At 33.9% G+C, this 23011-nt stretch overlaps 1 protein-coding gene across 1 annotated transcript; it reads left to right on the top strand.

Moving 5' to 3' along the window:
* The first annotated feature begins 210 nt into the window (after positions 1-210).
* Positions 211-2348, top strand: LOC131625728 (F-box/FBD/LRR-repeat protein At4g00160-like). Its single transcript, XM_058896570.1, has 4 exons — positions 211-1175; positions 1260-1382; positions 1467-1745; positions 2066-2348. The coding sequence occupies exons 1-3, from the start codon at positions 339-341 to the stop codon at positions 1740-1742; spliced, it is 1236 nt and encodes a 411-aa protein (XP_058752553.1). The 5' UTR covers positions 211-338; the 3' UTR covers positions 1743-1745; positions 2066-2348.
* The last annotated feature ends 20663 nt before the right edge of the window (positions 2349-23011 follow it).

The following is a 23011-nucleotide window of genomic DNA, read 5'->3' as shown; positions in this document are numbered from 1 at the left end:
ATTTGGAATATGTTAAATTTTATAATTACTTTGTACATTTATATATTTATTCGTCAATTAAAAAAAATATAAATTAACAAATAAATGAATATAATTATAAAAATATGAAATATATATAACATTTACGCTGGTAAAGTTGATATTATTTTGTTTGTGATGACCATAATAATTTGTTAAACAAAACACAAGACAAATAGTTGTCTTGTAACTCAAGGGCTTGTTTGTCCTGTACTTTAATGTGAATCTAACGCACAGTAAGTGTTGTCGGCTATATAAAACCAAACAAACCCAGCAAACCCTAATCGTAAGAAAAATTCATCTTGTTTACAATTATAAAAATGCATCGACATGTAATTTCCGAAGCAGATAAGATCTGTGGTTTGCCAGAAAAAGTTCTATGTCGCGAAGAGATTTCCAAACCAGATAAGATCAGCGATTTACCGGAAGAAGTTCTAGGTCGCATTCTCTCTTTTCTTACCACCAAAAAGGCGGTTTCCACAGGCATACTGAGCAAGAGGTGGATTAATCTATGGAAATTGTGTGATAGTATTGATTTCATCGGCATCGAAGCTGATAGCTTCGAAGATTCAGTCAACTCCGTTTTGGATTCGCGAGACGCTGTTGGCTCTCGTTTCATCAAAGATTTCTCCCTGGACTGTACTCCCACTTGTCTCCACGTGCACAATCTATTCAAATGGATCAATTTTCTTGTTCAATGCAAAATCCAAAACCTTCTTATTCATATAGATTTGGATGAAATTGGTTATCATTTGCGACCAAAATTGCCCTCTAGTATTTTCGCTAGCAAAACTCTTGTAAGGCTCGAACTCTGGTGGTTTTGCCTAGAGGGTTTTGCTTTTTCTTCGGTTGGATTTCCCTCGCTCAAAACCCTTCATTTGAGAGGGATTATTTTTCCTGAGCCCCAAGGAGCTAGAGAATTTTTGCTGCTTCTGTCTGCAAGTCCAATTCTCGAGGATTTAGAGGTATGTTATGTATTGTTGGGTTGTATGGAGGAGGAGGAGTCTGTCATCTTCCAGGAATTTAGAAGTTTAAGGTTACCCAAATTGACTACAGCAACTATCAGTTATAGTCCGTGGTCATGCATACCGCTGGAAGCACTCACTAGTTCCAAGTCTTTGTGCTTAGGCTATTTACTGTCTCACCAAGCATACAAGGTCAGTCACTTAACTAATTTTATAGGTGTGAGTAGCAAAAATAGATTTATTTCCTCTCAAGTTTTTCTTTTCTGGATAATATAGGTGAATCAACCCCAGGGCCCTATCTTTCATAATTTGACCTCCCTCGAGCTCCACAATAGTTGGGAATTGGTTGGAAAAGTGCTCCACCAGTGCCCCAAGCTTCAAAATCTCAAACTTTACGAGGTGGTTAAGTTTAATAATCTTATTTGGTTTATCATTTCTCTTAAGTATGTTTTGGTTTATTTTGTTTTAGTGTCCTATTAACAGGACTGTCATGGGATAAGGGAAGGAATGAAGAGGGAATTTCTTGAAGATTATCCAGAAACTTGGGTGGATCCGGAGTGTGTGCCACAATGCCTTTTATCGCAACTTAGAAGTTGCACTATTGAGAGCATTCTATTCCTTATGTTACCAACATATATTTTGAAGAATGCAAGAATTTTACAATCCATGAAAATCGAAATCCCGTGCAAAATAAAACAAAGAAGAATGTCTCTATGCCCAAAGGCCTCTCCAACATGTGAACTCATAGTTTATGGATAATATGTAAGTAATAGTTTTTGGTTTTTCATATTCTATCATGCATTCAACTGTTGGGTTTGGATTTTTGAACTATAAGCTATTATGAAAGTGTGACTTTGTCTTGTTGCTCAAGTTGTTTTTTGGAAATGTGACATTTAAGGCAATATGTTTCAGCGGTTAAAATTAAGAACAAGTATCGGTACTGTAATCACATAACCAACTTGTAAAGTTAGAGAAACTAGTATAATTGTGTTGGATGCCAACTTTATATGAGGAGATTGGTTTATAAGTTGTTACATTATGCAATTCAATTAAGAGATGACACTCTTTTGTTTTGTTTGCAGATTTGGGATGAGACTCTGAAAATATTTGAGCTTTTCTTGGAGTTAAATCTTTGTTTTGTTGAGGCAGCTCTGGTGTATGTTATGCCCACCTTCACTTTAACTGATGCCATGTTCTATTGTCTTTGATGTAATTATAGCATTGTTCATACATTTGAGCTTTTCTTGGAGCTAAATTTGTCTTTGTTTTTTTTCTTATAAATTAGACCGGAATTGTATATAATTCTATTGACTCTTGTAAAGTTGCCCTTTCGTGATATTATTGACTTCGGCGTTAGAATGTTAATGATGTATACTTTCCCGTTCTTATGTACCAAGAGACCCACACCGATGTATTATATTTTACAATCAACACGTCATCAATTTCCAGTTCCACATTGAAATAGTGGTAGCGTATGTGAGAACGACCTTTTGATTCTCACGAAATTACAAGTCAGACTCCTCAAACCATTTTCGTTGCATTGTCACAATTGCTCTATTAAGTGATCAGATCGCCAATAATTTCTTCAACCAAGGTGTTCAAAACCGAATCGGCCCAATAGAAAACCGCAAAATCGAATTGAACTAAATCGAAACCCCAAAAAACCGCATTTGATTCGAATGCATTTGGGTTATTTTCTAATAAAATTGCGCGGTTTGGTTCGGTTTGCAGTTTCTATTTTGCAAACCGAACTAAACCAAACATCATTAATAAATCAACAAATATTGTATGTATAGTTTATCATATTCTTTGTATGATATGAATTCTAATAATTTATATATCAACGAAAAATGAAATTATTATTTATTCATGTTCCATACTCGGGATGTTTACAAGGACGCGACTTGGAATGAACCATGGATTGAAGTATTATATGAGTCAGCTGAGGGTCTCTTAGACCACATCCAAGTACCCACATCGCCCGATAGGTACTAGCCGAATTCCAAGTATAGGACGCGTACTAATGAGCGTATGAAAGGTCACAACACAGCTCAGGCATAATGCCTAGCTATTACATACTACTCGGCCATAACTGCTGCTTAAATATGTCATTCATGACTCGATAATAAATACGCAAGAAACGTTTGTAACGATGAGAAGTTCAAAAGACACCGCTTTGATGAGGTTCTAAGGACCAAATCAAGGCTATAAAAGGTACTCCCGCTAGAGGGATAAGCAAGACATTGAAGGATAGAAAAACACTTAGAAAGGGGGGATTGAATAAGTGTGACTTCAAAAACTTGTAAGATAAAAACAATGAACACAATTATTTTTATCATGGTTCGTTGTTAACGAAACTACTCCAGTCCACCCCCTTAGAGTGATTTACCTCAACTGAGGATTTAATCCACTAATCCAACTGATAACAATGGTTTTCCACTTAAATAACCTCTAAGTCTTCTAGAGTCTACAGATCACAACTTGATCACTCTAGGAACCTTTTACAAACAATGTAAAATAATGTTTACAAGAGTATAGATTGCTTCTAATAAAGCTGTAATCACAACTGTGATATTTCTCTTAAGTTCTAGGCTTAACACTCACTAAATATTACAAGAGTTTGTGAGGTTGAAGATGAAGTTCGTGAGCTTTGATTTTGACAGTGTTTCCGTATTTTGCACAAGTGTTCTACTTTGCTTCTGAGCAAAACTTCTATTTATAGGCGCTAAGAGGAAATGACCGTTGGGAGCATTTAATGCTTTGCGTGAATAGTACAGCTCTGCATTTAATGTTTCACACTTTTGTCAACTACCTCGAGCCTTGCTTTTCCTGCTTTTACTGACTTTGCCTTTTGTAGCTTCTAACGTTCCTTTTTTCAGTCAGAGATTAGACGTTTCAGCCTTCCACCTTGTACTTACTTCTGGAATCAGATTTTGTAGATAACAACGTTTGAATTTCAGAGTCAACAGCTTGGTGCAGAGCATCTTCTTGTCTTTTGACTTTGAAGAGCTTGAGCGTGATACCATTCAGAACTTCAGTGCTTCTGCTTCTGACTTCGTTCTTCTGATGCTTTCATTTCACGTTCTTATTCTGCTTGATCATCTTCTGATGTCTTGCCAGAGCATGTTCTGATGAAGCCATCCAGAACTTCCAGAGTTAGTTGCTTCTGAGCGCTGATTTGTGCATACTCTTTATATATTTCCTGAAATGGAAAATGTAAAGGATTGGAGAACCATATTATCTTATACAAAATTCATATATAATGTTATCATCAAAACACAAAATATAGATCATAACAATTCTTGTTCTAACAATCTCCCCCTTTTTGATGATGATAAAAACATATATAATTGATATGAATTTGTATCCAGAATATCATATGAACAAAGACAATTACACAGATATAGCATAAGCATATAATCAGAGTGTGTGAATATGTCTCCCCCTGAGATTAACAATCTCCCCCTGAAATTAATACTAGAAGAATTTATAAATAAAAGACTTCCCTGAGTATTTTTCATTTCAGTTGAGACTTTCACTTTGAATAGAACTTCAGAACATTCAGAGCTTCTCTTCAGAGCTTTCATTGGACAGTTGCAGAGCTTTGAATTTCTCTTTGTAATCAATTGAATATTGTATCAGAGCATACTTGATTGTATCAGAGCATTCTTCTTGCTTCTGATCTCAGCATTTCTTGCTTCTGGATTTGAAACTTCAGAGCACTTAGCTTGCTTCAAATCTTCAGGAGCTTTAGAGTTACTTTTCCCATGTATTTGCTTCTCACTTTGAGTTTTTTCAGAATATCTCATCCCTGCAAAAAACTATCAAAGACAGAAAACTTGCAAATAATGTTAGGAAATGTTGAGACTTAATCCTAGCAACTGATATTATAAACCAATTCAATTATCATATTTCTCCCCCTTTTTGTCATAACATCAAAAAGCATAAATATTCAGATGAACAAAACACACAGAGTGAAGAAAGAACAGATAATTTTTCATTGAAAACATCAGAAGATAAGGGTACAGAATCAAATGCAATTCACGCAGATGCAGAAAACAAGAAAACACACTAAGACGCAAGGCAGACTACGACTGGCTAAACCTAGAAGCTAAGACAGCCAGAAGGTTCTTAATCTCAGTAGTGTCTTCAACTTGCTTCCTTGTAGCTTCCTTCTGATCCTGCATGAAGGATTTAAACTCAGCGTTTGTATCCTCTTGCTTGTCTAGACGAAGAGCCAAGGTAGCTTGATTCTGTTGGAGCTCCTTCATAGTGTTTATCAGCACAGAAGCAGAAGGACCATCAAGAGAAACATCAAAGCTTTTGTCCAGAACAAGAGGATTTGCAGCATCAACTTCAACCATAAGAACTTCTTCATGATTTTCCTCAACAGGAATCTTTTCAGCAGGATGTTCTAGGCCTTCAAGAATTGCAGCCAAATTTTCTAGAGGGATAGGAGTCTCTGGTTCTGGAGGATATTTAACTTCTGAATAAAAACTGAAAGTCTCTATTAAGAACCTTGTAGGAGTGTGGCTTCCATACAACGATTGCCAGAGGATTCTCTTCTTCTGCAAGCTCATCCACAAACTCCTTCTCTTCAAGAGGCTTCCAGCTGGTGATGGGATGGTAGTATCTTCCATCATCATACTCCAGAAGGAATCCAGAAGGTCCAGGAGCAATATCTAGACAGTCTTGCTGAAGATCCAGAAGAACAGACTGAATCTCCCTTCTGAAAGTTCTCCAGAGCTTCCTAGCAGCAACATGATCCAGTTTGGCATCATGTGCAACCTTCAGAGCATCTAAACCTGTTCTGACCTTAAGGGTTAATAATTCAAAAAATGTATCAACAGAAGGTCTAGGAGGTGATGGTCTGGGAGTAGGATTAGGTATTTGGAGATGGAGAGAAGAGATTGGTTTATCTGGGTAAGATAGGGCATATAATTGAGGAACTCTATCTAAAACAAATTATGTTTCAGAAGAGGGTGGTTGAGAGGGAGGTTGAGAGGAATCAGCTTCATGATCTGAGTCTAAAACCACAACAACATGGTTAGGTTTAGGTTTACGATATTTGTTCAAGAGGCGGGTGAAAGAATTAGAATCAGATGGTTCAACATATGAATGTGTGAAAGGGTAGAGCACAACAGTGTCTACAAGAGTTTAATTGAGGTGAGGAGGAGGTTGAGAAGTGGATATATTTGCACGAGGAGGAATGATGGTGTTAAGGGGTGTGGCTTCAAGGATAGGTTCAGAAGCTGGGGGTACAGAATCAAGAATAGGCGTAGTGCCTTTAGACTTGGGTGAAGGAGCAGGAGTGAGAACTTTGGTGGTTGGAGGAAGCTTAGTAGAGGCTTTTTCTGGTTGAATTTCTAGGTTATCCTCTAATGATACATTCTTTGAATTAAAAACAAAATCAGAATCAGGTTCAGAAATTACAATATCTGGACCTCGTTGCTTCTTCTTAGGAGGTCCTTCTCCTACTGCCTTTCTCTTTTTCTCCTTCTGTATCACTACCTTCTGCTTTCCTTTTAACTTTTCCTTCTTCTTTTCCACTTCCTTCTGCTTTTATTTTTCAACATCATTCTTCTCCAACTTCTTTTCTACTTATTTCTTTTCTTCCTTTTCTTTCCTCTTCTTATCTTTCTTCTTTTTATTTCTCTTCTTCTTTCTTATCATCCTTATTATGCTTCTTCTTATCTGCTTATCCTTCTTCCTTCTGTTTCTTCGTCTCATCTTCCTTCTGCTCTTCACTGATTGTAGGAAGATCTAATTTTCTCTTTGTTCTTCTTTCTTTTTCTGCCTCTATTTCTGGACCTTGATTAGCAGCAGTATCAAGTTTCTGGTTGCTTATCCAGACAAGATCACACTCAGAACCAGCTTCCTTGTGCATGGCAAGATATCTGACAATAACTTCTGGTTGTTCATTCTTGAAGAACATCTCAAAGTCATCCAGAACAGGACCTCTTATGGACCTAACTTCTTTGTTCACCTTAGGAGTAGAACCAATAAACTTGATTATGCCCATTTTCTTCAGAGTAAGAGCATTTATAGTACTTCCAATAATAGTGTAAGGATTGTTGATTATGCTCGCGTTCTCCAGAGTTTCAACAATCTTTATTTGAACCAGAAGATTTGTAAGGATTCTTCCAAAAGGAATAACGTTCCTCTTTTTGTTTGGATATTGCAGCCTGATTTCGTCTCTTGAATCAGTCACAGCATGCCACAAGTGATTGAAGATGATGAAGGGAAGATCCACCTTGATTTGTTTACCAATACAATACATAATGTATTGTTGGTCCTTATTGACGAAGTTTGAAGAACTTGTTGATTTTCTGTGGTAAAAACAACCCAGAAGAATCTTAGTCCATACCTGTCATACCCAAAATTTGTCCTACCCCTTTAGCTTTTAACTGGCTTAAGCTTCGCATCTCATCTACATACCTCCATTAGGTCATTTAACACTCATGCATCATTAACCAATAATTGGGTATGGGATCAGTGGTTACAGAAGGATATAGGGTTCCACGTGGTTTAGGTTTCTGCATTAAGTCAGCTTGTTCAACAAAGGCTTTCTCGGATCTTGGATTGAGGTCTTATTTAGTATATAGGAATGTCTGTCATCTGAGGTGTGGTTTCATTACCGATTGTGGTTCAAGTCATTCAATCAGGCTCCGTTCAAAAGCTTTGAACTTGGATTAAAGTTCTTATAGATCAAGGTTAGACGCATCTTCATGGTGTCTTTAATTACCAAATGAATGGGGGTTTATTTCCCTATATGTGTTGTGATCAAAGGAATTCTTTTGGGTTCACGTGGATTCATTTCACCACCTATGATTTCAATTCATCATCAATTGCAAAGTGTTTTCGTCTATTTAATGGAGTTCAAGGCAGAAGTTGGAATTCACGGTAAAGATGTGTGTCTAAGCTTTGACTTTTGGTCAAAGTCAAACCATGGGGGTTGACCTTTTGACCAAAGTCCACCTGAATTCCTATCGGCCTCCATCTCACATCATGGTTTGATTGCGATATTGGATTGATACTTCAAGTGCACGAAATTAAGAAAAGTCATTTGGAACGTACAAGAGTCAACATTCACATGAAAACATCAAAAGTTCTATAGCCAAATCCATTACAGAGTTTTACACTTAACATTCACATCCTCATCCTTCTTTACACATTACAAAACCATGAAAATTACACAAAGAAAAAGGCCATAATTGACTTTTGTCAACAGTTGACATTTTAGTCAATTGTTGACCATCGACTTATGACTCAGTAGTCTCCTAGACCTGTCCTTTTCCAGGTCAGCTTCTTGTTGACCCCCATTTGGTGATTACCATTCTTTCATCCTTTAATGCTCCTGGATTCCTTATGGCCAAATAATGCTACCACTTTAGTCTTGTAATCAACCTGCGTAAAAACAATTCCAAGAATACTCATCAAACTTGCACATACCACAGTTTAAACCAGCCACCATTGATTCAATATATCTACACCAAACACTTCTAACCATCCAAAATCACACTAACAACAACACATACATCCAAAACAATTAAGCCAATACAATCTTATAGCCTTGCATCAATACATATATATTCAACCATACATCCTATTCTATGCTCCCTACATCATAACCTACACTAACACTCATCAAAAGAAATTCAAATAATGTAGATCAGTGGGAATTCAAGTAACAAGTCATAACCAAAGATCAACCTGCATCATGCCATAACCTGTACAAAATATCCAAACCAGTTCATCCTATACCATTCACAACACTACCTAAATTTCAGAACATACATTAAACCATACATTCATCCATATCATTCACTTCACATTTTTTAAGGGGAAATTCACACAATAAAATAGAGACGATAGAGGCAGCTAGGCAGAATTCGATCAAGCACCAATGAAGCTGCAAGCCTAAAGAAAAAAACCGAGCAGGGGCAATAAGGAAATTCAAGCAATATGTATCAGCCCACCAATGTCATCAATGAACACGAGCAACTATCACACAAGACCATGTTTGCATCTAAATATGCTTCAAGATCGGTTCGTCATAACACAAAAGAAACCTGCATGGACACACATCGAATTCAGGTCATAATCTATCAAAAGAGAGACACTCAAGTCTGCCCCGATACAAGTTGATCAAGCATACCAGGCTGACTTGTTGCATTCAAATACAAAACCATTCAAAACCAAATGCACACATTCATAAGGCCATGTTCAAAATAACACACACAACTACCTTTCCACCAGAAAAAATCAGTTACAAGCATACTGTTATACCTCAAAATTTGCCCGCATCTTTTTCAGAAAGAAGGCAACAGACTTCTGTCTGGTTCGCTGTTGAATCTATTCTTACGCAAATTCCAAATACTGTATATCACTTCACACACGCTGTTTATTTGAGATTTATTTTCAGATAAATAGTACTGACGCAATTGGTACAAAATTAAATTTTTGCAGGCACAGAGTCCGGGGATTCAGACTGTACTGGTAACGAGTAAATTATTAGTAGTTTTTGTTTCCCACTAATTTTTGTACTATATTTTATTATTTTCAAAATCTCTTCCTTTCTTTTCAAATCTCTTTCTTTCAAAATCAAATCCTAACTTTATTCTATACATCTCTCTTTTCAAACCCTACAATACACTTTCTTTCAAATCCTACTACCACTCAAATTTTCCTTTTTTGTACGACATCACTTCATTCCCCAACGTCTCTATCCTTCTTTTCACTCTATAAATATCTCTCATTTTTTTCCATAAATTCTCACATCAAATTTCAACTCATTTCTCTAAACTTCTACCTCATATTTATTTTCTCTTCTTCCCCGGCAAAAATGGCAAAGTGGATGGATACGTGTTTTCTTATGGTTATCACTGTTTTAGTGGTGATCATGTCCTTTTTTCTATCTGCATAGTCCTGAAAAATGCGGACCTGGGTTGCTTACACTCCCGATCATCTATATGTTGTTATTTATAGCATGGGTTTTTAATCGTCATTTTTAAAGTTTGTCGTATCTTTCGCTTTCAAATAAAGTACTGTTCATTATATTTGTCGTACTGTTCATTATATTATGTAATATTTGTACTGTCAGTATTAAATGTCATACTATCGTTTAATTATTAAGATAATATTTTGTGTGTTTTCTGCCAGTTAAATATTTATTTTTCTGTGCATTAAATATTTTTCAAGGTTATTATCGGTAATTTCGTTCGCGTACGGTATTTTTTGTTTATTTATTATATTTGTGTTTTTCTAACAACTCATGTAAATAAATTTTCACCATTAACACAACAAAAAAACAAAAATAAAAAATTAACTTTAACTGTTGAATTTTCACTTTAACTGTTATGTTAATGCCTGGACAGCTAGTTGACAATCAAACCCGCTGACAGCACGATTCTCCATGTTTTGTACCATCAATCAAGTCAATATTTTGCATTTCAAAATTCCAATATTTTTGTTCTAGAAGTCTTCTGATAATCACATGATCAGCAGAGACTCAACACTGCACAAAAATCAAGTACGCTTAACTGTCTCCTACACGTACAGTCCCTAACTAGGGTTTTTGTTTTTTTCAGGAGAACAAGTTTTTTGAGAACTCAAATGGATTTCATGGACCTTCATATGTCTCAAAGTGCCACCATACAAATTTTCAAACTTCAATTCGCTCAGACGCACAGTCAGCGGCTCAAACAGTCAACTGACGACCAGTTTGACCGAAAAGTCAACAGACAGTCAAAAATGAATTTTTTTGTCAATATCCATATTTTGTAAAAATTTTCATCATTTGATCATTGGTTGATCATAATTCATCAAGAAACGATCAAAAATCAACAAAACCCTAAGTTTCAAAATTAGGGTTTTCTCCTAAAAAGTCAACTGAACTTTGACCGACCATAACTCTCTCCTCGTTCATTCAAAAAATTCCAACCAAATCTTGTTTTGAAGGAAATTCAATTATCTTTCAAATGAAATTGATCCCATGGTCATTGGATTCACCATTTGAAAAATATTAGCTCAGACATTACAGGTCATTTTCAAAGTCAACAAAAAGTGGTTTTTTGTCAAAGGCCATAACATCAAGATAACTTCTCCAAATGAAAAAAAAGTTTCCAAAGTAACTTGTAGAGGACATCTTGAGGTTTCTAAAAAGTACCAGAACTCCTTCATATGATCAAAATTGAGGGATTTATGCCTTGTTGAAGTTGGCTATATTTTGGGAAAATGCATGAAACCAACATTGATAAAAAATGTTTTTTTTCAAAAGGGGCCAAGTTTTCATGATCCAAACATGATTCTAATGGTGCTAAGGGCCTCCCACGACCAACCTAAGGCCCATAACATTTTTATTTCTTTTTTAGTTTAATTTTATTACCTTTAAAATTAAATTAAAAAGAAATGGTGCAAGATCATTATCCAAAGCTTTGTCTCTTGTTTGAGTCATCAAGATAGCTTATTTTCTGCAACAAAGAGAAGTACATAGCAGGCCTAGAGCAAGAGGGTGAAGAAAATTCAAAGCCATGGCCAAAGAATTCAAACTTTTTAATATTAAATAATTCAAAGAATCAAAGATCATCAATGCTTCTTAGCTTAAGTTTGAAGCTCATTCATTGCTTATAAATGAACTAGGACACTTCAGTAACATACACACACAATTTTAGAACCAAATCCATGCTTTTAACACACTTGTATCATGCTTGGAATATTGTAAGAAATTTGAAATTCGAATTTTAAGTTTCAGTCCAATTCAAGTCCAAATATTCATTCCAAAACATTCCTCAAGTATCATTGAACATTTCCAAGCTTGGAGGCATTCAGAACCGTACCGCAGAGCTCATGATTTGTACCAAGTAAAACCAACATCGAATCCATACTTCCACACATTTTAAATAATTTTTGATTGCATATCCATGTTTAGATTAACCTGATGAACGTTTCTGGATAGTTAATTAAGGTTTGGTCACGTATTCAAGAAGATACCATAGTTAAGGTTTTCCAAGTCTTTTTAGGGCTTTCCTCTACAGGTAAAATTAGCCTCAATTAAAGGCATGGCTGAATTCGTGAGATTCAGACGAATCCATAGGTACCCTCGCGAAATATTTTTGTGAGTTTTACTTGCATTCGTATTGACAGGGCTATATCAATGATCGGGAACCGTCGCTAAAGGCAGTTGCTGACCTAAAATGACGGTCTGGAGGTTGAAGATGACCACGCGTCGTTCCCTCATTCGCTGGTTTGCGCGCGCGTTTGGTTTTGAAACGAAGGGACCCTGTGCGTTAAGACGTACGCGTTATCATGCTCCCTCTAATTCCAAGCCATCTAATCTCATTAATTCCCCATCCAACGTGCCTGGATGCTCATCCTTACCATAGACCTTCCTATCAACCACACCAGATCATTAATTATATATTTTCCATTTTATTTTATTTACTTTGCAAAATTAATTTAAAATAGTTTAAAAAATCAAAAAATATAATAAAAATAATTTTAGGTTTATAAAATAATATATTATTTTTTGACACAAAAATATTTTATTTTTCTTAATAATTAAATATTTTGTTTAATTAATTAGTATATATTTATATATTTGCCTTTTAATTATTTCAACTTATCAAAAAATCAGAAAAAAATATGTTCTTTTTATTAAATTAGGTTTATATATTATAAACTAATTTTGTACTTATTTAGAATATTTTTCTCTCTAAGTTTAAATTATTTGTATAATTATTTGTATAATTATATGTTAATTCAACTTAATAAATTTCCAAAACAATCTCAAAAATCCAAAAAAAATTAGTTTTTTATTTTAAAATTAATTAACAAGCAATATGAACATATTTTAGACTTAATTTTTAGGTTTAAATTTTTATTTCTACATTTTTTTTATTAAGTTAGATTAATTATGCATTAATTCTAATTAAAATCAACCATACAAAAAATCCAAAAATACTTCCCTTTATCTTATTGCAATTTAAATTCATAGATAAGTGTATAGGTTGTCAAAAATCATGTAAATAGCGTAGTTTACATTTCTCGCACAATCGATGTAATAGCGTAGATTTACTTTCCGCATTTTACATTCCCGCACTTTAATTTCTGTACATATATAATTGCGTGTATGGCAAGAATAATAACTGAAGTGCTAGATCACTAATTTCAAAAGACAAAAATATCTGAATCAGAATACGATCACACTTGCACCTCTTTGGGTAATCCCTCTGTTACTCTTTTCAAAATCAATTCTACTATTTCGAATACAAATCTAAACTTTTGTTTACATCCGGTCAAAGGAGAATTTTCTAAAATAAATAGGAAGAGACCTTATAAACTTAGGGTAGATCTCCTAATTGCTTGCTCAAATCAAAACAACAAATGTCTCACATATTCACTGCTTTTCAAAACAAAACTTTCAAAAAATACAATACTTGGTATATATCCAAACAAGGATCATTACGAAGTTAAAGATCTTTTTTCAAAACATCTTTCGAAAGATAAAACACTTTGTATACATCCGCACAAGGATCATTACAAAGTTAATTTACAAAGGTATTTTAAAACCACATACAAGCATTTCAAGGCAAGACAAATGATTCAAACAAGTGAGCTAAGCAATTAAGAGCCCATGGATAACCATGGATAAAAGGGGTGGTAATACCTTCCCTTTGTATAACCTATCCCCGAACCCAAAATCTCTTAAAGGTCTTTTTCTGTTTCTTTTATAAACCTTTCCTTAATTGGATAAAATAAAAGTCGGTGGCGACTCTCTGATTTTCAAAACTCAAAAAATAAAAGAGGAGTCAGTTCGTATCTCACGAGATAAAAAAAACCGAGGGCGACACATACATAGAGTTGCAAATTCACTACAAAAACATTCAACCAAAATACCAAAACAGAATTTCACATTGTAACCAAAAACCAAACAGCACCTGCTAAACCTCAACTTGCAAATAGCCATCATACATCCATCAAACAATTACACAAATCCACCCTTGTTTTATACAAAATTCAGCCACAGTCACATTCGAAAATGCTATAAGTTTCAAGTCAAAAACAGTAACCTCATAACAATCTTACCACTCCACTGCCATGCAAGTACTTCAGTTAGTGAATCAGTCTTAAACTTCATAAGCTTACCAAACAGTCCTGCATCCAGTTGAATAAACCAGTTCAAAAAAACCAATGCAAAGACTAACTCAGTTTCTACTTGTTTTCAGCATTAGGAACCAATAGTCGCCAACTTCAGTTTTGAATTACCAACTTACCAACAACATTTAACTAGCCTTTTTCTATTTGATTCACTAACAAAAAATTCACAATGTAACTAACTGCATAACAGAATTCAACACACATTTCTTCAACTAACAGAAAAAAACTAACTCTCAAACTAACTACAACAGAACTTCATTCTAACCTCCAAAGCTGACCATAACTAAATTTCAAAAGAACCTATAACAGAAAAAACCTCCTTAACAGAAATTGTAACTAACTCCATCCTGTTATAACCAACTCTCCTCAACTCATAACTACCTAAAAAACCAACTCAATCCTCACCCTTAATCTCCTAACTGTCTCACCGATCCTAAGGCTCAAAAACTCTCATCTCTAACTGATTTCACTCCATCTCAATCTCTATATAATAGAATCATCTCTGACCATTTTCTTATACGCCCCACAAACACCATTCACTCTTCATCACCACTTCTCCATCACCACTTCTCCAACCTTCACGTCCTCACTATCTCTTCAAACCCCTCTCACTTCATCTTCAACCTTCTCACACTCTGTAATCAAAAAACCTGCACCAAAGCTCCTTCGAGATACCTTATGAAGCTTCACGTTGAAGCCTCGCGAGGTAGAGCTAAACCTCTCTGAGCACTCTCCTCTATCCACCACTCACCTCTCAACTCTCATCATCGTCAATTTCGTCCTCTTGGTACACACAAACAACAATTCGATCTCATATTAATCACACACAGAGCAACATCACAACACAGAAGCAAATTCAAGAAAACAGAACATAAGAAGAAGAGTAGAGGAAGAAGAACATAAAGCAAACAAAAATAAAGGAATAGAGTCATTACCTGAGTTTCGTGGTGGTCAGGAATCTCCGCCACTGCACCGGAAGCTTAGGACGCCGTAACAGGTTCTTTTACGCACTTTTAGCCCTCATACATGTTTCTAGGATTAAGTTTCGATTCTACTTGCTTCAATTCCATATAGTCATACTTGAATTGCAAAATCCCAATACCTAGGGTTCTTGTTCGAATCCTTCGATCTTGCTGTGTGTTGAGTTTGTTGCTAAATCCAATCTCAGATTCGTAATTAAGGTACGGATTCATATAGGGTTTATGTTGCAATCGCGAGGATTAGGATGATTGTGAGGCGGCGATGGGGGAAACTCCGTCGGAAATCGCTCCGGCAAGGGGAAATTGAGGATGAGATAGAGGTAGGTTGGTTTGTGAAGCTGAAGATTCATACGGGTTAACAATGGTCCCAAACGCACCGTTTTGACTAATTTCCTTTATTCATTTACTGGTTACGTCTAAGGCGAGGGTTCAATTAAATCCCTCACCGGTGAACCAACAAAAATACACCATCAGATTTATTAAATGGCTCACATTTGTTTTAAATAAAATGAAAATATATAAAATATTTTCACGCAATCCTACCCAAAATTTATCAGTTAGTATTTTCCTACTAATTTTCAAGTGTACCTTTATGTGGTTCCATGATAATGGTGGAGTTCCACAATTAAATATGCATATATTATTGATTTTTGTGAGTAATACTCTTATATTTAGATTGGTGTCTTTTGATGGCATGTGATGAAAACACACAAGTTTCTTCCTTATCTAGAATAAAATATTTAAGGAAGTTTTATGATTAGCACACAGAAAAAGAAAAAGTTATAGTGGGAAAAGAATAGTTCCGGATTCTATAATAACAGAGAAAAATTAAGAGATTGACGAAATAGTTTTTTTTTGTTTTATCTCATAATTTGGATAGTATTTTTAGGCTTATAATTATAAAAACTCTAGATGTATGATTGCAGAGTTATTCATATTGCTTAATTATAATGAAAATTTGATTCTACAGAAACTTAATTGTTGATCAAGAGACGGTTACATAAATGGAAGAGAGGTATGAATGAGATTGTCTGTGGAAATATGATAATGGTTTTCATTTTATTTTAATAAATATAAGCTGTTAGATAAATCTGACGGTGTATTTTCGTTGGTTAACCGGTGAGGGATTTAGTTGCACCCTCACCTTAGAGGTTACCCATTTACTTTTTGTATTTTTGTTGCTTTAATTCAATAATAATTGAAAAAATTCTGAACATGTAAAATGGACCGAAACATCTTGGGCCAAATTGCTACACGCCCCCACCTGGCTCATCACAGCGCAGTTTTTGACATAGAATAAAGTCTGTAACAAAAAAAACTCCTCCTGGGCCTTGACCGAAATCACTGATCCATCATGGGCCCAATTCCATCACTTTTCTTTTTTGACATAAGATCTGAGTAAACAAAAATAGCCTTGGGCCACAACCTGGGCCAGGCGCCAGTTTTACTCCCTGCACCACAAATTACTTCAGCACCCCCTGTTCCTATTTTTTTAATTGCTAGAATTTAGGTTTAATTAGATTTTTCTATTTTCTTTTAGATGATAAAATGCTATTTTTCTCCCATTATTTTTAGATAGAAAAATGTTCATAAAAAAGGATATTAATTTTAGGCTCATCGTTTTAGTCTTCTTTTTGCTTGATTTAGAGTTCATTTCTCTTTCATAAAAATCAATAAAAAAATAGTAGATTGTTAGGATAATTTTGACATTAAATCAATTGAATTCCTTCATAAAAAAACTCATAAAAATAGTGGTATTTTTTAGACTAATTTTAGTACTAATTTTTGAATTGCTTCTTTATGTTTTGCACCATTTCCATGCTTTTTTTGTATGATTGTTGTGTGATTTTGTTACTTGTTTTTGGCCATATTTTGGCCTACTTTGTTAATATCATTTTAATCCTCCTTTTAGAAGTTAGTCACCATGTTAACATTAGACTTAGATTAGAATAACAACCATAACAATCTTAGATTAAAGTATTAGGCTTAGTTCGCTTGTATTCATTCTTTTCTTTTTTCAGCACTAACAAACCTAATAAATATCCAAAATAAAATCCCTTTAAAAAACACCAAGAAAATACAATAAAACATCTAATAAAGGTCAAAATAATAGAGAAGGAATGGAAGCTCTCGTCTCCCTTGCTTAAGGAAATCACTTGAGTGAAAGTTCCCAATCATAAAAAACATCAACCAAAGAGTAACTCGAGCTTCTCTTGCTTAAGGGATCCCCTCGAAACACTCAAACTCTCTCTTCTCTCTTTCTTAAAGACAATGTTATTTCCACTTGAATGCATCGTAGGTCGTCCTCTTATGCAAGAGCGCGAACGTTAACTCCGCCCAACTAAAAAACACAAAACAAACAGAAACTTGTGAGCCGAACTACGGCGCTCTGATTCCTAAAAAGGATACATAGGCATCAAGTTGCGGGGCTTGAACGAGCACAATTGTAAATAATCCTTGTTTTCCCCGTATTTATTTTGCATTCATTCACATGTAGACATAGACATAGTGCACACCCTTTAGATAGAAACAGACATAGGCGGATACCATCGAATACGATGGGCGTGAGGGGTGCTAGTACCTTCCCCTTGCGTAACCGACTCCCGTACCTAGATTCTCTGGTCGCAAGACCTTGTTCTTACCCTTTGTTAGGTTTTTGATATTCCTTCCCTTATGGGATAAATATATTAGTGGTTACTCTGTTTCTTAGGTGACCCATGATATATCTGGTGTCATTTACTTATGTTTATTATCTTCCAATTATCAGAAGCTATAAGAAAACTCGAGTTTTGAAGAAGGTTGAATGCTTCTAAGAAACGCTAAGCTTCTATTAAGTAAGAGCTTAAAGCTTTTGATGAACAAGAATCACTTGAGCTTCTACGTGAGAGTTGTAAGAAAGGATAAATTATTGAAAACCCAATTCAAACCCCCTTTCTTGTATTTTTCTCAACCTTCATAGTTAGGTCTAGATGTTTTCTTTTCTATATTTAATAAATCTATATCATTGAATAAATATAATGGTGATTTTATTAGATTTTACCAGTGAGGACTTTAAGTTCCCACCCTAGAAGCTGTAAGTTTAAAAGTGCGCGTAAGAGGGGGGTTAAATAGGACTTTGAAAAATTATCAAGTTTTAGAATACTTGTTCTTATTTTTCTGGTTTCGTGAAAGAGTATATATATATATATGTTTCTTTGTTTTATGGTTTTTGATTTGTGATGAAGACGGTAAATGTGGAAAAGTAAAGAACACAATGATGTATACTAGTTCCCCTCATAATCCGAGAGTACCCCAGTCCCCTTTTAACATGAAAGAGATTTTACTATTGTTTGTGACTTGTACAAGATCTACACAAAAACCAAGAACAATCCTCTTGGATTTTCACTAAGTACACTAAGAGAACAATTCTCCCTTAATGACTCACTTGTTTCCAACAATCCTGAACAACAAGATTTAAACCACCTAACACCTTTATGAATCAGGGTGAATTCATGAAAAAATATCATGAACAAGTTCCATGTTAAAATAAAAATGATTCTTGAAAAGGTGCATGAAAAGGTGTTAAAAAGTTGATGTTTTTTTCCAAATCCGTACAAGGCTTTTTAAGTCGGTTCAAACGGTTACCTGACATAACAAGTTCGCAGCATTTTGAATTTCAAATAATTTTAAACAGCATCAGGTTTTGTTAAGCTAGTCAACCAGATATGACTTAAAAAGTTCTGACAGCTTTTTTTTTAAAAAAAATATTTTATTTTATTATGCACTTGAATCAAGGATTTTTATGCATGGTAATTTATCTAATTATTTGAACCAACCTAATGCAATATCTATTGATTTATCCAAGTAAATAAATTATATTTGAAAGTGATTTAACATGGTTCAAACATGAAAAATAATATATTTGAAAGTGATTTAAAATGGTTAAAACATGAGAAATAAATTTTACAATACATGATAAAAAATAAGCATTTTATGCATTTAAGTCAAATATTTTTATGCACGATAATTTGAGAACTTTAACATAAATGACTTATGGATGCAAGTGAATTACGAAAAATATTGAGCACTAATTTGTCAATATGAATTGCATGCTTATACCTCAATATATCAAAATCAATGTTAGTCTTCAAAATATAATTCTTGCATTCTTTGATGCTAGCTTTTAAACATGATGAATCTTGAGTACTTGATTTGATTAAATGCATTTGAGGCTTTTTCCATACTTTTGCCATGATCATTTGATTATTACTTTGTATTCACCAAAATAAAATAGATGGAGAGTTTTGACTTCACAAGTACCATAAAAATATGAATATGGTCGGCATGAAGAGGTAAATGCCTAGCTAAGAGTTCAAAACACGAGGCTATAAAGGTATTAGAGCATAAGCTGAATGTTTTTAGTAAGAAATTAAATCATTATAACCAAGAGGCAGACAATGTCTCTTGCGAAAAAAATAACTTATTTAATTTATGCACATGTTCCTTACCTTGTGATTATAAATCAAGTCTAAATTTAACATATAATTGTTCCCAAAGAATATGGTACTCATTAAATCTAAATTTTATGCGCACGCACAATATATATATATATATATATATATATATATATATATATATATATATATATACACGGTCGCACAATAATGTGGAGATAGAGGGAGGACAATATTGTGTATAGTTAGGTCTAGATGTTTTCTTTTCTATATTTTACCGGTGAGGGACTTTAAATACCACCTTAGAAGCCTCCATAATATATGGTTAAATTGACGAGTGCGTGTTTATGTTTAACATTTTTCAATAATTTTAATAATTTCATCCAACATCGATACTATGAGAATTTGGTGCCATTTGGATTGAAGGAAGAAGCTTTCAAGAATGCAAGTACTTTGGGAGATTTTGATTCGGCTCAAGCGCTAGGAGATTATGCAGAAGTGCTCATACACATTTAGAAAACATTAGAAGCCCAAAATTTACCAGTAGTTGTGATTGGAGGATCATATGGTGGAAGTTTGTTCTTAACTATTTATCAAGTTTTTAAATTTACCATTGTACCAATGTCACGAAACTTGATGACGCAGATAAATATAGTAAAATGCAACCAATACATATAACCTCGAACATGGTTGTATATGATTGTGGTAGCATTATAATCCTCCAAATATAAAATAAAAAACATTCATGTCACTACAAAAATTGGTGTGGACATTTCTCTTTAAGACTCTTTTATTTACACCATTTTTTCTCATATTTTTATATTATTTTCCTATTGAATTATCTTTTATGCAGTGCTTGCTTCATGGTTTATACTACTATATCCTCATTTGCCTATAGGTACTTTGGCTTCATAAACAACAATCCTCTACATTTATGATATTATACAACCAAATGCTTATATGGATGTTTTTTTTAATAAAGAATAATCAGGATATTGCTTTATAAGTAATCATTTAGTATTTTTTTTTATTCCTTCAGGAAGTCAGTCAGACTTGCAATGAAATAATACAAAAATCCTGGTTTAAAATTGACAGAATAACTTCTCTGTCCAACAGAGTTTTCACTCTTAGTGAAAATTAAACATAAGTGCTCATACACATTAAGGAAACATTACAAGCCTAAAAATCTCCAGTAGTTGTCATTGGAGGATCATAGGGTGGAAGTTAGTTCTCAAACTTTTAAATTTACTATTGTAGTAATGTCACGAAACTTAATAATGCAGAGAATTACAGTAAAATCCAACCAATACATATACCTCAAACCTGGTTCTGTATGATTGTGGTTGCGTTGTAGTTCTCCAAATATAAAATAAAAAAACATTTATGATTGTGGACATTTTTCTTGAGACTCTTTTAGTTACTCCATTTTTTCGCATATTTTTATATTACTTATTGAAATATCTTTTATGCAGTGCATGCTTCATGGTTTAGACTACAGTATCCTCATTTGCCTATTGGTACTTTGGCTTCACCAGCATCAATCCTCTACATTGATGATATTATACAACCAAATGCTTATATGGATGTTATTTTCAAAGTAATTTACAATATTTATTTTTTATTTAAATAATTTTTTTGGTCTTTTGTTTTTTTACAAAAAAGAATAATCTTTATATTGCTTTATAAGTAACCATTTAGTTTTTTTCTTCAGGAAGCCAATCAGACTTGCTAGGAAAGAAAACAAAAATTCTGGTCTGAAATTGACAGAATTGCTTCTCTGCCCAACTGAGTTTTCACTCTTAGTGAATGATTCAACACCTGTAGGTATTTTGTTATATTTCAGAATTCTACATGATGTATCATATAGTATTGTGGCAGTCCATATGATCAATTGTATGTCTTTTTCTTTCTTTTTTTCTTTTTTCTCATTTATTATAAAATATTTTTGTTAAATTAAAAAGAACACGCCAAAAACAAATTTAATATTTATATGCACGCTCACGCAAAAATATGGAGAGAGGGAGGGAGGACAATGATGAGTATAGTTAGGTCTAGATTTTTTTCTTTTCTAGATTTTTTTCTTTTCTATATTTAATAAATATATACCATTGAATAAATCTAATGGTGATTTTCTAAGATTTTATCGGTGAGGGAGTTTTTGGTTTTAAACCAAATCATGAGTCATACAATGTTAACTTTTTGTCTCCCTTAATAGTTATTTATGGTTCCATCCTTAACCGTTTACTTTATTTGGAAAATAACCAGGTTATACCATCTTTCGTCTTTGGTTTCAACTAACATAAAAAGTGCTCAACAATTTTATTACAAACAAACATTAGATCACTTCAATTATAGACCAGAAAGCTTTAGTAAATTTGATCAACTTCGAGTATTGAAGTGGAGCAAATTCTAGTGCTCCTATATTTTCATTCTCGGGTGCTGAAGATGTAATAAATCATAGTCCTCGTGATGTAGGATTTATGATGGACAACAGAGCTTCCTTTAAAGCTCTCCTAGTATACATAGAGGTATTATAGGATTATTTTAGTATTGAGTTATATAATTCAGCTATTATATTTATGTTTAATTTTTTTTTAATAACTTCACCCAACATCGATACTAGGAGAAATTAGTGCCATTTGGATCGAAGGAAGAAGCATTCACCCAACATCGATTCGGCTCAAACACTTGTAGATTATGCAGAAGTGCTCATACACATTTAGGAAACATTACAAGCCCTAAAATCTGCAGTAGTTGTGATTGGAGGATCATAGGGTGGAAGTTAGTTCTCAAACTATTTATCAAATTTTTAAATTTATTATTTTTGCAATGTCACGAAACTTGATAATGCAGAGAATTATAATAAAATGCAACCAATATATATACCTCAAACGTGGTTGTGTATGATTATGGTTGCATTGTAGTCCTCCAAATATAAAAAAAAAATATTATATTAGGACTAAAATTGAAAGTGTGGACATTTCTCTTAAGACTCTTTTAGTTACTCCATTTTTTCGCATATTTTTATATTACTTTCTTATTGAAATATCTTTTATTCAGTGCTTGCTTCATGGTTAAAACTGCTATATCCTCATTTGCCTATTGGTACTTTGGCTTCATCAGCACTAATCCTCTACATTGATGATATTATACAACCAAATGCTTATATAGATGTCGTTTTCAAAGTAATTTACCATATTTATTTTTTATTTAAATAATTTTTTTTGGTCTTGTGTTTTATACTAAAAGAATATTTTTTGTATTGTTTTATAAGTAATCATTTAGTATTTTTTTCTTCAGGAAGCCAAACAAACTTGCTATGAAACAATACAAAAATTTGGTCTGAAATTGACATAATAGCTTCTCTGCCCAACGGAGTTTTCACTCTTAGTGAAAGATTCAACACTTGCCGGTATTTTGTTATATTTCCGAATTCTAAACGACGTCTCAGATAGTA

The sequence above is a fragment of the Vicia villosa genome, linkage group LG1 (assembly GCF_029867415.1).
Source record: "Vicia villosa cultivar HV-30 ecotype Madison, WI linkage group LG1, Vvil1.0, whole genome shotgun sequence".
In the NCBI taxonomy this organism is placed as follows: Eukaryota; Viridiplantae; Streptophyta; class Magnoliopsida; order Fabales; family Fabaceae; genus Vicia; species Vicia villosa.
Note: the sequence above shows the minus strand (reverse complement) of the source record. Positions and strands in the feature narration are given on the sequence as shown.